Genomic DNA, 16255 nt, shown 5'->3' on the forward strand with positions numbered 1-16255 from the left:
CTGGCTCAGCAGGTTAAGGATCTGGCATGGTCATTGCTGTGGCTCTGGTTACTGCTGCAGCATGGGTTTAAACTCTGGCCCAGGGAACTCACACATGAAAAAAAGGTAACATGGGAGAGAAATGCTATAAGAGCGGGGTATGTTGAATAAGGAATGCTGAGTGGCAAATGAAGTCTGTTATTTTATATAAGGAATTAAAAAAAAAGCCTCATTAAAAAGGTGACACCTGAGTACAAAAAAACTGAAAGGAGGAAATCTGGCAGATCAGCTGGGAGAAGAGTGTAATAAAGCAGGGCAAAGGCCCTGAGGCCTCCAGCCTGGTGAAGTGGAGCTATAACAATGAGGGCAGTGTAAGTAAAGCACAGGGACTGAGGCATCAATAGTGGGAGGCTGGGTGAGAGAAGGAGCAGTGGGCCAAATCAGGGAGGACTTCGTCTGACACCTGAAGGGGATCAAGGGCAGATGCAGCAGGCTACTGCAATCAGTACAGCAACGGGTGAGGAGGATTTTGGACCAAGATGGTAGTGATGCAGCTGGTTAAAAGCGGTAGAACGTGGGGTATATTTTAAAGGTGGAGTCAACAGATTTGTAAGATATGGGCTGAGAGAGAATGAAAAGAGACCAAAATAAGTACAAGGTTTTTGGCATGAGCACATGGAAGGATGAAATAGTCATTTAAGATGGGGAGGACCAGATCCGAGGAGAAAAATCAGGGGTTAAATTGTGGATAAGTCGAGTTTGAGATCCAAGTGTAGAAAGTTGATACATAAATATGGGGTTCATGGGAAAATAATTAACTAGAAATATAAACCCAGCAGTCATTAACTTAGCCATGGGTGGCTGTGAGTATGGACTGAGAAGCAAGTGAACCAGAGATGAAACCCTAAGGCACTCTAAAGTTAGAAAGATCCACTAGAGGAGACTGAGAAGCCAGTGAACTAGGACAAAAATCAAGAGAGTATAATGTCCTGGAAACTAAGGGAGGAAAGTGTTTCAAGAGGGAGTATCAACTATGTCAAATGACTAACGGGTCAAATGAGAGGAGGCTTGAGAAATAACTCCTGAGTTAAGCAATACTGGAAAGCATTGGTGTCAAAGATAGTTTTGGCAGAAAAATGGTGGTAAAAGCCTGATTAGTTGGGATTCAAGAGATAATGGGAGGAATATGTCCTCATATTAAATATTCGAAAACAGCAAAATTATTTAATTACCTAATCTTAAGCGGCAATTTAAATTTCTAAACTCCATTCAAAATTATTATTCAAAAGAAAACTAAAAATAAGATCATATTCAAAAGGGTTCAACCCAAAGATAAAAAGACTGATTATATGAATCCATACCTTCTAATAATAGATCTATATACCACCACTTACCAGCTCTATTTTCAGTAAAGTAACATCTATCAAAATAGTAAACTTCTGGACAGCTGCCAGTCCTTTCAAGAGTGCAATCACCCATGTGTCTACATGCTGAGCCAATGGCCAGGACAGCCAGTCAATCATTCTGAAAATTGAAGGAAAACAAAACTATCAGTATTGAAAATATCTTCAACATTACTGAGTTAGGAAAAACAAGAGTTGTAGACAATCACTCACTTTGTGATTCAATATTTACTGGGCTTTTTTGTGAATAGCACTATTTAAGATGTAGAAATGAATATAATGGGGGGGTTTACTCAAGAAGTTTCTAATCTTGTAAGCTGATAGTGTCCTATATAACATATTTGCATAGACAGAATTTCTGACAAACTACCATTTTGCATAAATTCAAGTTTTAAATTTGTGCTATACAGTGGCCTAATATATCAAGAATTTATTAGGCAAATTTACTCTAGGAAGAACAGTTCAAATATAGCTATGTGAACTAAGACATATGGATATGAACCAACATTTCTCCTTTCTGGTGATTACAGTCTAAATATGAAAGTACACTCTTAAAAAAGACTATTGAACTGTGAAACAGGTCTCTTCATTCCTTTCAAAATCCTATTATATAAAGACAATGAAAAGAAACTCCGAACAGATAAAAGGGTACTAAATGTGTAAATATTGAAATGGCCTCATTTTGTATTAATGAGTGTTTTTCTTTTTTTTTTTTCCGGCCACACCTATGGCATATGGAGGTTCCCAGGCTAGAGGTCGAATCAGAGCAGTAGCCGCTGGCCTACACCACAGCCACAGCCAACGAGGGATCTGAGCCGCATTTGTGATCCACACCACAGCTCACAACAACGCTGGATCCTTAACTCACCGAGCAAGGCCAAGGATTGAACCCGAGTTCTCATGGATACCAGTCGAGTTTGTTAGAGTTCATTAACTGATGAGCCACGATGAGAACTCCAGTGTTTTTGAGTATCAGCCCAATTTAATGGTAATAAAGTTTAAGTAATATGGGGTATGATGGAGATTATAGTGTGTTAGACATCAATCATAATGAAGAAAACCGGTACAAGATTTGTGGAAAGTAATTGGGCCAAATGTTCATATTATTTCATCTAGCAATCCAATTTGGAGGAATGTGTAATTTAAAAAAAAAGAGTAAAATAAACCAGGTGTTTAAAGTCAGAGTGACTTGGTTTAAAAATCTCAATTTACCATTTATTAGCTAGGTGACCCTAAATACCTATATAATTTAGGTAGCTTCTTTGTGTCTCAGTTTCTCATCTGTAGATAGATAAACATGCTTATTTTATAGGGCTGAAGTGAAGGTTAAATGAGTTAACATATGACACTGGAAATGCTCACTGTGAGTATCTCTCTTCCACCAAATACTAACACATGTGGCAATAAATAAATACCTTGATTGCACAAAAGGTCAAATATAAAAACTAAGTATATAAACACATTACCAAAAGAATACCTAACACTTTAAAAGCACTGATTTTTATATTGACATTATAAACTATCTACATGAACAATGAAGTGTTATTGTTACTTAGGTTTTTGCTCTTAAGATTAAAATGTTCCATCAGACATTAAGTCCAAAGTGGCTCCAAAGTCCAAAGGCATTTTATTACAACTTATCTGTATGTTCCTTCTGGTCCCTACATACATTTTATTGCCCTTTTTTGTTTTTCTGGCCATCTTCTTCCAATAATGATAGTTTTAAGTCATTAAAGTAGTCCCTGACAGCCATTCCACTGTCAACTGCTGTTAGTCTGCTTTTTATAAGACTGGGGCCACTCTACATACATGGAGCAGAAAGCAGAAAAATTTGTCTTTGTGTACAAAGAGTATAATTACTGCAACACTGTTTATGATACTGGAAAAAAATGCGAATTATCTCAATGTCCATCATAAAGATATGCTAAATAAACTATGGAACATTATGTAGCGTTTTAAAGAATGAGAATAGATCAGTATGAACAGGATCTAACATAGATCTGAGATAATGCTGATTTAAAAAGGAAAAAACTCCCAGTAATCTTTTTGTTTTTTTTTTTCTCTTTTTTTTAGGCTGCACTTGCTGCATGTGGAAGTTACCAGGCTACGGGTTGAATCAGAGCTGTAGCCGCTGGCCTACGCCACAGCCACAGCAACAAGAGATTTGAGCTGCGTCTGTGACCTACACCAGAGCTCATGGCAATGCCAGATCATTAACCCACTGAACAAGGCCAGGTATTGAACCCGAGTCCTTAGGGATTCTAGTTGGGTTCAATATCGCTGAGCCAGGGGAACTCCCCAGTAAATCTTTTTAAAACTGTGTCTTTTGTTGTTGCTGTTGTTTAAAAGAAAACATGTGACTACATATTGTTGTTGTTTTAGCGTAAACAGGTACACACACAAAAGCGGTGGTTTAGAGATGGAATATTATGTGAGCACATCTCTTTGGCTCTATGGACTTTGCCCCGTGGGGAGCAAGCCCTAGAGCAGAACCAGACTGGGCTTCCTGGCACTCGGGGCCCAAGGCCAGAACTCCCTGCAGTTCAGGTCTAAGGGGAATATTAGTAAAGAGTGAGGGGACAGAGTAGGAAATTCCACTTGGTCAAGGCTTTTCATTCTCCCCAATGTCCTAATCAGCTTCTATCCTCCCCGTTTCCACCCTGCCATTCTCATAAGCCTCTAATCTTTACCTTACCCCATGTGTATCCAATCTCCTGACTACTCTAAAGATACTTCAGTCAGAAGTTACATGAATTAGAAGCCATTCATTCAAAAAGTATTTGAGTGTCTATTACCTAACAGGTACTGTTAAGTGCTAGGAATATCAGAGTCAAGATATGGTTTCTGCCCTCAAATTGATAAGGAAAGTTAGGAAATTTGTCAACAGTCACATAGTAAGTAGGAATACCGGTATCTGAACTACGCTCTGCTGGCGTATAATACAATATTTATAAGCTACATGTCAATTACATTCCAGTCTTGCTTCAATTTGATTGGATTTGCATATGCTCAAATCCTCTCAGGCATAGGCAGTGTAGAATGGGTTATTTTTATGATTACTATGGTAATCTTATCCACCACGTATTGGTTACAATTTGAATTTTAAGGACACTTAACCCTGATATGCCGATTTAATTTCTTACTATTTAAAGAACATTTAGCTGCAGTTGTAATAAATCTTGTTTCCTCCATCAGATTGTGGGCTTAAGAACAGAGACCTTGTTTTGTTTTTTAATCTTTAATCTTTGATCTGCACTGAAATGGAGCTCAAATTTGCTGACTAAATGAAACCATTTCTCTCTATAGCTAAAAAAATACATGCAACTTGAAAATCTTAAATTAAGAATGGCAATTTATTATGAAAGGCCACAAAATAGATTAGTTCTTAATTTGTAGAGAATAGAGCCAATTTTCACGTTTAGATGGCAGCTTAAAGACTAGGTCCAGCCTTCCGTTTTATTTGTTCCAATGTTTTACAAATTAGAACACATCATATAAAAAATTGGATTTCAGGTTTCTTTGGAAAAATAAGATTAGCAACACTGAACTCAAATTTCCCTCTGACAACAAGATCACTAGAGTTGAGAATGAGTTTTCTGTTTTAAAAGGTACTTTGTACCTCATTCCCTATTATTTCAGTTACACCTGGCCGATTTCATACTTTAATGTTACTTATCTGGTTCTGGTACCACACCTGCATTTGCATTTCTTCGGATTACAGAAAATGACAGTAAAGCTTAAGTGATGTGTGTGGAGAAGTACAGAGCATGGGGAAGTATAAGGTGGAAATACGATAAGAGTGAACATTACTATACTTTTCAATTACATTTGCAATAAATTGGAAAAGCAATACAAAAAACTGGGGCACAACTTCCCACAGAAACAAATAGGTAAAAATTCATTTCCAAATACATCTTAAAGATAAAAAAATTCATAAGTTGGATACTATGGTTGTTTTGAAAATGTTGAAATATTAAGATTGCCATATGCAGCATTGTAAATCAACTAAGAAAAAAAAGAGGAAAAAAAGATTAAGAGTGCCTGATACCCAGAGGCGGAATTTGCATTTAATTAAGTGATGCAAGTCATTGCTGTTTTCTGATCAGAAGGGAAAAACGAGTAGATGAGGATGACTTAGAGAAGAGAGAGAAGTCACTGCTGACAAGAAGACCAACTAGAAGGCGCTGTTGCAATGACTCATGGCAGGTAATAAAATAATGTCTTCCATTATTATTTAGGCAATGAAGGTAATGGACCAACTGATGTCTAATTTTACTTTCAGCTGTGAAATCTAATTCTTTGAATCTTCCTATTTTACTTAAGAGGACAACATAGTTTATGATAACTTCATCTCAAAGAGAAATTTTAGTGCTGCTGCAATCATACTGACAAAGGAATGCTGTGGACTAACAGGACATGGCTGTCTCATTACAGAGAGGATGGATGAGATAAAGAGTGTTTCTTAAAAGCAAATGAATAGGAGTTCCCGCTGTGGCTCAGTGGAAATGAATCTGACTAGTATCCATGAGAATTTGGGTTTGATCCCTTGCCTCGCTCAGTGGGTCAGGAATCTGGTGTTGCTGTGAGCTGTGGTCTATGTCTCAGATGTGGCTTGGATCCCATGTTGCTGTGGTGTAGGCTGGCAGTTGTAGCTCTGATTCGACCCCTAGCCTGGGAACTTCCATATGCTGTAGCCATGCCCCCCCCAAAGGAAATTAACAATGAGAACTTTACATAGAAATTTGGAAATTAATTACATATAGATGAGAACTGATAAAAGAAAAGGAAAAAAACAGATAAAAGGAAGAGAATCTTAACTTTGATGTAACAGGACTTTTAGAATTGCAAGAACTATGAATACAAAGATACAAGAAGATGGGAATAAAATACAGATCACCAAATATGGCAAGGAGAGCACCCTAAATTGAAAGCAGTGGGATAGAGACCACACAACAGGAATAATATTTACACAGAGTTTTCGCCAATACAGAAAACATTTTCACAAACCTAATGAATTTAAAGAGAGAATGAGCAAAAAGAAATTGGAAGTAAAAGTTTCAGGCAAATTGATTCAATTACATTGAAGACAACAAAGAAGAAAGAAGATAAACCAGAAGAGAAAGGCCTTTTAGTCTTTTTTTTTTTTTTTTTTGGTCTTTTTAGGGCTGCACCTGTGGCATATAGATGTTCCCAGGCTAGGGATCTAATTGGAGCTGCAGCTGCCAGCCTATGTCACAGTGACTCAGGATCTGAGCCGTGTCTTACCTACACCACAGCTCATGGCAACGCCTGATCCTTAACCCAATGAGTGGGACCAGTGATCGAACCTGAATCCTCATGGATTCTAGTTAGGTTCGTTACCAGTGAACCACAACGGAAAGTCCAAGAAAGGGCTTTTTAAACACTGGAAAAGGGAAGAAGCTACAGAAGATCAACGTCTCCAAAGTTTGTGTTATAGAGAGTGAGATTTGCACACATGTAGCTTTCTGAGAATCTATAATACTTGAATTTATATGTTACCTCATGACAGCAATTTATAACAGGTGCATAGAAACCCTCTGTTACAAATCCTCAATTTAAATGTTATCAATACACACATACACACACCGAAAAAATTACAAAATAAAAACATAGTTATGAAACAAGAATAGGTGGATGAAGATTAATGAGAAAAATACAGTCATTGGAATGAAGAAATTCAGAACTGGAACAATCTCTATAAATGAGCACCTTAATTTTTAAAGGAAAAAATAGTAAATTCTAAGACAGTATTGAGGCTCTTCCCCTTAGATCTCCACAAGGTTTGAATTCTTGTTTCCTCTATGTCTTTACTTCATGGTTACCTTCTCAGTAAGGCCTTCCTCATCTATCTCATTTAAAATTTCAAACCCCATTCCCCATGCTTCATCCCTTTTCCTATCTACTTTTTTTTTTTTTTGCCAAAAACACTATAATTATCTACAATACTAAATGATTTTTACTTATATTTAATCAAACCTAAAACAACATCAATTTTAGGGTGTACAATTAGGCAAGAAAAGTCCTGCCATTTAAATTAGAATACCAATGACTATGCATTTCCACATTTTAACATCTCTGAAGTCAGGATGCACCTTGTAATCAATGAAATATGTGATTAGGTACTATCTGCCTTCTCAACTAGAAAGTAAGCCCACAAGGAAAGTTATTTCTACCCATTTGTTCAATGAGTTTTTAAACACTGCTTGGTACTCACAGTAAGTGCCCAATAAGTGAGATCTGAATAGCTGAATGACCGAATGACTGAATTAATAAAAACACGAGAGTTTTAAGAAGTACAAAAAAAATTAAATTTACGGAGTTCCCGTCGTGGCACAGTGGTTAACAAATCCGACTAGGAACCATGAGATTGCGGATTTGAACCCTGGCCTTGCTCAGAGGGTTAAGGATCTGGCATTGCCATGAGCTGTGGTGTAGGTCGCAGACTCAGCTCGGATCCCGCGTTGCTGTGGCTCTGGCGTAGGCAGGTGGCTACAGCTCCGATTCGACCCCTAGCCTGGGAACCTCCATATGCCGCGGGAGCGGCCCAAGAAATGGCAAAAAGACCAAAAAAAAATTAAATTTACACCTAGAAATATAATAAAACTGTAAAACATCAAGGATAAAGGAAAAGGCATAAACATTACCAGAAGAGCCTAACTACTATACAAAGAAATGATAATCAGATTGATAGCAGACCCACATCAACAACAATAGATGTCAGACGATAATGCAGTATTATATTCAAAATGCTAAAAGAAAATGACTATCAAATTAGAATTCTGTACCTTGCCAATCATCTATTTGAGAATAAGCAAGAAAATACACATTTCAAACAAAGGCTATGAAACTATTACCCCAGAGGTCCTGGCTGAAGAAAGTGAAAGTAAGTAAAAGTATATACTTTAGCTGGAGAAAAAAAAGACCCAGAGGGAAGAGATAGGTTGCAGGAAACAATAATGAGCAAAGCAACTAGTAAAATGTACTGCTAATCCAACCAACTCTTGACTGTACAAAAAGTGTATATATCTGTTATGTTTTGGGAATTAAAAAAGCTGAACTGAAAATAGATTTATGAACTACTGGGATGCCTATCAAGCCTATAGTAAGGTAAACAAATCTTTCAACTAATTTAGCAAATCTTTATATTCGATTCCATGATTTCAGATTTAAATGTTTCTCCAAGGTTTCCATTATCCACAAAATACAGGAAAATTTCTCCTCTTCTCCAATCTACAATTACTGTCTACGGTGTTATAAAGAAGTACCTGCAAAGAGCTTGGGTCATACTTGCATCTTTTACATTTGGATCCGTGGTAAGGCTCCTGATGAGAACTGTAATCATCTGAAGAGGAATGTGCTGCACAAGGCTTGCCAACGCTACAGATGGTTCAAATGATGCATCTGTTTTTTTAATGAAAAAGGAAAAGGAAAATAGCAAGAAGGTTCAAGTGAAGTGTTTAGAGAAAACAACAATTTACCACCCACCTCCCAAAATGTAACTGGAGCAAAAGTGTTAATCAGAAAGCAGCTGTTACTTTCCACCTCATGGGTAAACTCTAACACACAAGGAATGTTAAACTGCAGAAATGAGAGATTAAGAGTGAGCAGTGCTCATTCCACAGACACAAATGCTTCAATATAAAAACTATTCTTCACTATCACCATGTTTAGCTCACAAGTTACTTTACTTTCTTGCAGTATTTAATATCATTATTTTCGTGCTAAAATACTCATTTCTAAGGCAGTAGTCAGAAAAGAAGTGCAAGGTATTTAAATTCATTTAAACTCCCATTTTAGACCTTCCAAAATAATTTACATCTTAGTTACAATAATCATCACATTAAGGGAAAAATTTTTAAAATCTCTTAAAGATGTAGAAATTGAGGTGAATTTTAGGGGGACTTTGCTTAAACTACATAAAGATTAAGGAAATCCAAGGTGAGCACCTTTACTGTTACAGCTGAAAAGGTTCTGGAGAAATCTGTTCTAGCAACACAGACAATACAAGATCAATTAGAATTAAAATATAAACCAACTTGGATACTGCAAATATATAATTGGCAATTCTTTCATTAAAATATTCAATCTATCAAAAAGCATGGAGCCTGTTAAAACTCTACTCTTGTTTCTGATTCTCAAGATAAAAGGAGGATACTTCCTTTACAAGTTCAGTTTTGAACAACAGCCAGAGAATAGCTGTACCAAGCAAAGAGGGAGGGGAGGAACACAGTTTTGGATCTACTGTTTCACAACTTACAGAGCTGGAAGTGCCATGTCTGAACAAGGAATGTCAACGCACATGTTAAATTCCTGGCAATAAAGCTCTTTCCTGCTAAGTACTTAACCCCTCCCGGATTTCTAATGACACAGCTGATGGGCTATTTACACCTGGAACTCAAAAACACCTATTTAAGCCTTCACTTACTTTCCCTTCCCTCACTCCACCTGTATCCACTCTCACAAACTACTGTAGGTAGAAAATGGCAATATGCAAGAACTACATAGTTAAATAGGATAATCAGTAATAAAACAAATGGCATCCTCCATGAATTAAAAAAAATCAGAGAATTCAGAAACTAAGGAACAACTCATTCCAACAAGGTGACAGAGTCATAGCACAGTAATAATATGGTAAACATTTTTAATGCGGCTATTAGTCACTAATGAATAGGAGCTTTATATAGTAGCTGTCATTGGCAAAGCATTCCATAACTTGAGCAAAGGCTGGGTAATTAAGCAACCTGTTTTGCTCCAAAGGTCTAAGACTGACGTTCTCAACCTTTAAAACAAAAACACTGACTGTTTTTTAAGGTCCAACGTGACAGCCAGAATAGGGCAGTGGATGGGAATATGGATGAGAGTATTAAGAATGTTCTCCCATTAAGATGTTTTCAGAGCAGGGAAGCAAACGCGGTGTGTACATGAGAGGCACATATTAAATTTCCAAGAGAGATTTTCTTGGGGTGGAAGGACCCTTACCTGTGGAAGAAATGCTTGCAAAAACTTCTTGCAGGGAAGGCAGCAGGGTGGAGGGCTCCCCCTTCCAGATATTCTGCAGCAAGTTACTCACTTTTGTCACCTGCGAGACATATTCCCGCAGCTCTTTCTCCTGGGTGGACACGCACTGGAAGTGGCCTATCGTTCGAACCAGCTGTTGACAAAAAGTGATGGACAACTTCCCCTTGGGGATGCACTGCACGAAGTCGCTCAGGAGGTCGCTGAGTCGGGCGCACAGGTGCGGCTCGGGCCTCTCACACACCATCCGATGCACCTCCACCTGCAGCAGGCTGAAGAGGTCCAGCACCGAGGGGCAGCTCATGATCAGTTTCAAGCCGTTGTGAATGTAGTCCAGGATGGCTACGTCCTTCCTGTCCAGCGAGTGGTAGCCCTGCTGAAGGAGGCCCAGCACGAAAGTCTTATTGAAGAAGGACTCGAATTCTGGCCGGTGGTACCGCGCGTAGGCCTCCAGCACTTGGTGGCCCACTTGCCGCTGAAAGGGGTCCTGGCCCTCCAAGATAAGCCGGGTCGTCAGGTCAAACATGGCCTCGCACTGCGCCTCGTCCAGCCAATTCTCCGCCGACTCCACCACCTTCCTCACAATCACCCGTTTTAGGGGCAGGGGGTGCGAAGAGCTCACCAGGCCCTCCAGGATCTTGTCCATTGTCGCCACGCTGCAAAGCCAGGGCCAGGTGGTAAGGAGCGGGCAGCCACAACCCCGAGGTGTGCCTGGAGAAACCCGGGACGGAGGTGAATTTGGAGAGCAGCAGCTGGACCGACCACCGCCACTGCCTGCTCAGTAGCCTCATTTATCGGGCAGAGAGGGCCATCCAAGCCCGGGCGGGAGTTGGCAAGCCTGGGGCGCGTAAGAACCGGCACCGTCAGCGGTGGGCCTAAGAAGCCAGAGGCCCACACTCCGCCGCTGCCCCGGGCCCGCGGTCCCCTTCAGCATCAGCGCGGAGAGGCCAGCGGGGCCCCCCGGAGGCGGCGGACGTTCAGGCCCCGGGGCTGAGAGCGGGAAGATGAGGAAGTGCGCCTCCGCGACCCGTGGCAGATGTGGGAGTCCGGACTCCAACAGGTCGCGGGATAAAACCCGCCCTGGGTAGAGTCAAGAGCTGCTGTCACGGAGGGTGCCGGATCTGCCGGGGAGAAGTGGAGGTGGACACCCTTGACCCGGATGCAGAAGTGCAGCAAACAGGAAGTGAAGGAAATCGGAACTTCGGAAAGGCCCGCCCCTCCGCCCCTCCGCCCCTCCGCCCCTCCGCCCCTCCGCCCCTCCGCCCTCCGCCCCTCCGCCCCTCCGCCCCTCCGCCCCTCCGCCCCTCCGCCCCTCCGCCCCTCCGCCCCACCCTTCACCCTCCTTCTCCGCCCCAGCTCGTTTACACACTCCCGGGCTGCGCTCGGGGGCCCGCCCCGCCCCTTCGGTGCTACGCAAGCGCGGCCGCCTCTCTTGGAGTCGCGCGGCGACGCCCCCATCGCAGGGGATCCTTTGTAAGTGGTAGGCGGCTTTTCTGGAGGAGCGGCCAAGGAGCGGAAGTGTTAGAAGTGGCTGCGATTCTAGGATTCCCACCTTCCGATCTCTGGATCTCTGTCCGTTCTGTCCCGGTCAGGTTGCTTGTGATAGGCTGATAAAAGTTTATTTATGTAAAATCTTGTTAATGAGAAAGTTTTGGAAGCAGGAGTAGAAAAGCATTTGGGGAGAAAGTAAGGAAAAGAACTCAGAATTCGGATTGAAGGCAAATCGTTTAAGGTCTTAGATCTTTCATCAGTAAATGAGCTAGGGTTCTTAAATGCCAGTGCTTTACTCTTACATTGTGGTAAGGGATGTGTTGGCGGCAGTATACATTTGGAAACAGTTGTCAATAGAGGTTTGCTTTAGCAAGCTTTTAGCAAATCTCTTTCTCTCTCTCTCTTTTTTTTATTTGTAGGGCTACACCCGTGGCATATGGAAGTTCCCAGTCTAGGCGTTGAGTTGGATCTGAGCTATGTCTGTGACTTACACCACAGCTCGCTGCAACGGGGTATCTTAACCCACTGAAGAGGCCAGGGATGGAACCTGCATCCTCATGGAGCCCAGTCGGGTTCAAAGGTTCTTTACCACTGAGCCAGATGGGGAACTCCAGCAAATCTCTTTTAAATGAGCTTTTATGGCATATGGAAAATTTGTAAGTTGTCCAGAAAATGGGTGTAGAGTAAGGTAAATGATAGGTGAGAAAGAACGAAAGAGTATTTTGAAAAATAAAATACAAGCTTAAATTTTCATAATGTTTATATGTATGCTAACACTGAAGATGGTTTATAATGAAGAACAGATGAAGTCATCCTCCTTGTAGTCTTTCAAGTTAAACTGCAAAGATTCACAGTAAGAATTTAGTCTTTAATCAGAGGCCTTTAATTTGGAAAATATTGCCTAATTATAGCCCTGTTAAGTCTTCACCAATGTAATTGTGAAATCATTAGTGGCCTGTGATACTGACAAACTTTAAAAAATGGTTCATTTAAAGTATCCAGTGGAAAAATGAACAAATTGTAAGCTATTTACTTTGCTAAATAGTGTTTTGGTTTTTACCAATTTATAAAATGGTTATACTAGTATATTTAACACAGCAATTAGGGTAATCTTAAAAAGAATAGCAGTTTAGAGGAGGTAAGACCTGGGTAGAGAAAACCTGAGACCGAGTTTTCAGAAAGAGATAGAAGATAAAAGATAATTGATGGATCTAAAAAGCAATCTTGCTACAACACAGGAATAGCTTTGGAACTTTTTCTTTTCCAATAGATGGAAGATAGAACTACGGAGAAAAGTTTGGCTTTGCTGGGAATGGTGCCAATACTGGAAGACAAAAATAAGGTAGAAAGCAAAGTATTATGGATGAATTCCTCTGTGGATTTGTTGATATCCTGTAACTTATATACTAAGGTGTAAAAGTGAAAAATACTCTGCTTTACATCCTGTGTTATGTGATAAGGGAAAGGAAACAGAATGTTAGTTTTATATATATTGATATATAATCTAAGCAAATTATTACACATTCATAATGAAATAAGCAGGAAATGCTTATGTCAGTTGCAGCCCAGTTCCTATAACTAGTCATGTGGTTATAATTGGTATTTATAACAACCTTTTCCAACTATCTATTCTGTCTTCTCTTTTCTGTCAACAAGTGCCTCAGATGGTTGTGGTTCTTTGCATGGTGGGGTGACCCAAACCTTCATTCCTGAAGAGTTTCAACCATTAGTAGTCCTGCCTGGATTGATTATTGTAGATTTCCATTGACTTTAATAACACAGCATGGTCATACTAAGAGATGCATTAATCTCTTCTATTCCAGACTGAATGAATTCCTTATCTCCATTGTGGAGTTGCTGTCCAATTTCTTCTTGATAGTCAAGATGAGTCACCCCTGCCGGCAGAGTAACTCCTTCTTTACTTGTTGATTCCTAGGTATGAGGAGTCCACGGTGGCCTAGTGGCATTCTTAACTCTCATTTCAGTGGAATCATTGTTGCATTTCCTCGTGGTAGCATCTTTCTTTTGGAACTAAGACTTCTAAGCTAGCAGAGCGTAAGGTCACAGGAACAGAGAGCAGGCATTTTGCTAATAAGTCACTAGTAGAAATAGTGGTACCATTCCCATTTCTACTGCTTGTTTTCTAGACCTATGAATCCTGGCCATGAGAAACAGCACTATGTATCAATGCTGATTCAGAGCATACACAGCATTGTGAGCACTTTGCCCCACTTCTGCAAGTTCTAGTCACCTAGCTAGCACTGTAACTGAGCCTTCAAAAGGCAGTTCTACCGTTCTGTTAAGCCACCTGCTTCAGGGTGACGGGAAACATGGTAAGATCAGTGTAAGTTCCATGAGTGTAGGTCCACTACCTCACTTCATTTGCTGTGAAGTGAGTTCCTTGATCAGAAACAATGTCATGTAGAGTACTAAGATGGTTAATAAAGTATTCTGTAAGTTCACAGGTGGTAGTTTTGGCAGAAGCATTGTGTACAGGGAAGGCAAATTTATATCCAAAGTAAATGTTTATTCAGTAAGAACAAAACCTTACCCCCTTCTCTGATGGAATCAGCCAGTGTGATCAACCTGCCACCAGGTAGCTGGCTAGTACCTGAGGAATGATGCCACATCAGGGACTCAGTGTTGGTCCCTGCTGTTGGGCTCTCAGCAGTGGCCATAGCTAGGTTGGCCTTGGTGAGTGGAAGTCCATGTTGCTGGACCCACACATAATCTCTGTCCCTGTCATCATGGCAACTTTGTTCATGAGCACACTGAGTGATGCCGGGGTGGGAGGTGCTGGGGGTAAAGTGATTGGCCACAGACCAGGAATCAGTACATAACCATATGTCTCATCATTTCTCCTTCCAATCAAAGTGAACAACCACATCTACTGCTGTTAGTCTGCTCATCAGAAGGATTTCCTTCACCACTGTCCTTCAGGGATGTCCCAGAATGAAGGGCACTAGTGTTATGGCCTTCCACTTTTGGGTGGTGCTTGCATATTGTCCAAAATCATCTGTACACCAGGGAAGGTATGGAGGGTGAGAGACAAGAAAAAGATGTTAGGATCAGTGAATTTGCAGGTTCTGGTGGGGTCCAGCTTCCAGTAGAGGTGGTGAGCTGGAAAAATAGGAGATGGTAGTCAGAAAATGAGATACCTCAAATTGAGATGATGAGAGGCAATACACTCATCCTTTAGTACCTTCAAGGATTGGTTTCAGGACCCCTCAGATAATCAAAATCCACGGATGCTCAGTCCCTCATATAAAATAGCCTATGATTTGCATGTATCCTATGCATGGCCTCCTATATGCTTTGAATCAATGTACAGTTGACCCTTAAGCAATGTGGAAATTAGGGGTACTGACCCTTTGTGCAGTGGAATATCCATGTATAACTTTACAGCCCTCTGTATCTTTGGTTCCACCTTCACAGATTCAACCAACCATGGATCATGTAGTACCATAGTACTTAGTGAAAAGAAAAAAAAAAAAAAAAACCCACGTGTAAGTGGACCTACATGGCTCAAATTCATGTTCAAGGGTTAACTGTAAATGTTTTGTAAACTGTTGTAAGTACAATGTAAATGCTATGTAAATAGTTGCCAGTGCAGAGTAAATTCGTTCTGTTTTTTGAAACTTTGAATTTTTTTTCCCTGAATTTTTTTGATCCACAGTTGGTTGAATTCGAGGATGTGGAACCCAAAGATATGAAGGGCTGAAAGTAGTTAATAGGAAAGACAAGGATTGAGGTATGGCCCTGAGAGTAAGTCCCCAGAGTAGGGTAGAGGATAAAATCCTTGGAGGAGAGGAGGTCAAGGCACTGAGTGACAGTGTAGTGGATAGGTCATCTACTGAGAGTATGACAGGAATAGGGTTTGGGACAATGTCAGGGAATTAGGAACTAAAATTCCCAAGAAATGGGGTGAAGAAGGACTGGAATTGTTTGAGCATCAACATGAAAAGGGGGTTAGCGCTGTCATTTTATGTCATGAAATTTAAATGGGCAGTGTTATGGGGGAGGGAGGGGAGGGTAGGGTGGCCTGGAAGGAGCAACAAGGAGCAGGAATGTCATCTTCCCCACCTCCAGGTCTAGTAGTGCGAAAGTTTGTAGTGGGGCTGCAGAGGAGAGGGCTGTTAGGTTGATCAGATTTTAAAGCAAGAAGTGAAGGAAATGTTTAATGAAGGTGTTTTTGCTGAGTCTTAGAGGGCCCAGTGGAAAGATGTCAGGTGTCAGACAGGGATAAGAAATGAGTCAGGAAAGGAGATGTTCAGAGCCTTATCAGAATTAGAGTCCTGAAGGTTGAGAGTTGACTTTGGCTTTTTTTGTGACAACTAAAATCACCA

At 40.7% G+C, this 16255-nt stretch overlaps 1 protein-coding gene across 1 annotated transcript in view; it reads right to left on the reverse strand.

Moving 5' to 3' along the window:
* Positions 1-11642, reverse strand: part of USP38 (ubiquitin specific peptidase 38) — a 33569-nt gene extending 21927 nt beyond the window's left edge. The window contains exons 1-3 of the mRNA XM_021100666.1: positions 10383-11642; positions 8669-8804; positions 1374-1503 (exon numbers count right to left, since the gene is read on the reverse strand). Coding sequence (XP_020956325.1) covers positions 1374-1503; positions 8669-8804; positions 10383-11064 — 948 coding nt within the window. The 5' untranslated portion in view covers positions 11065-11642. The remainder of the gene's footprint in view (positions 1-1373; positions 1504-8668; positions 8805-10382) is intronic.

Source organism: Sus scrofa, chromosome 8, assembly GCF_000003025.6.
Source record: "Sus scrofa isolate TJ Tabasco breed Duroc chromosome 8, Sscrofa11.1, whole genome shotgun sequence".
Classification (NCBI taxonomy): domain Eukaryota; kingdom Metazoa; phylum Chordata; class Mammalia; order Artiodactyla; family Suidae; genus Sus; species Sus scrofa.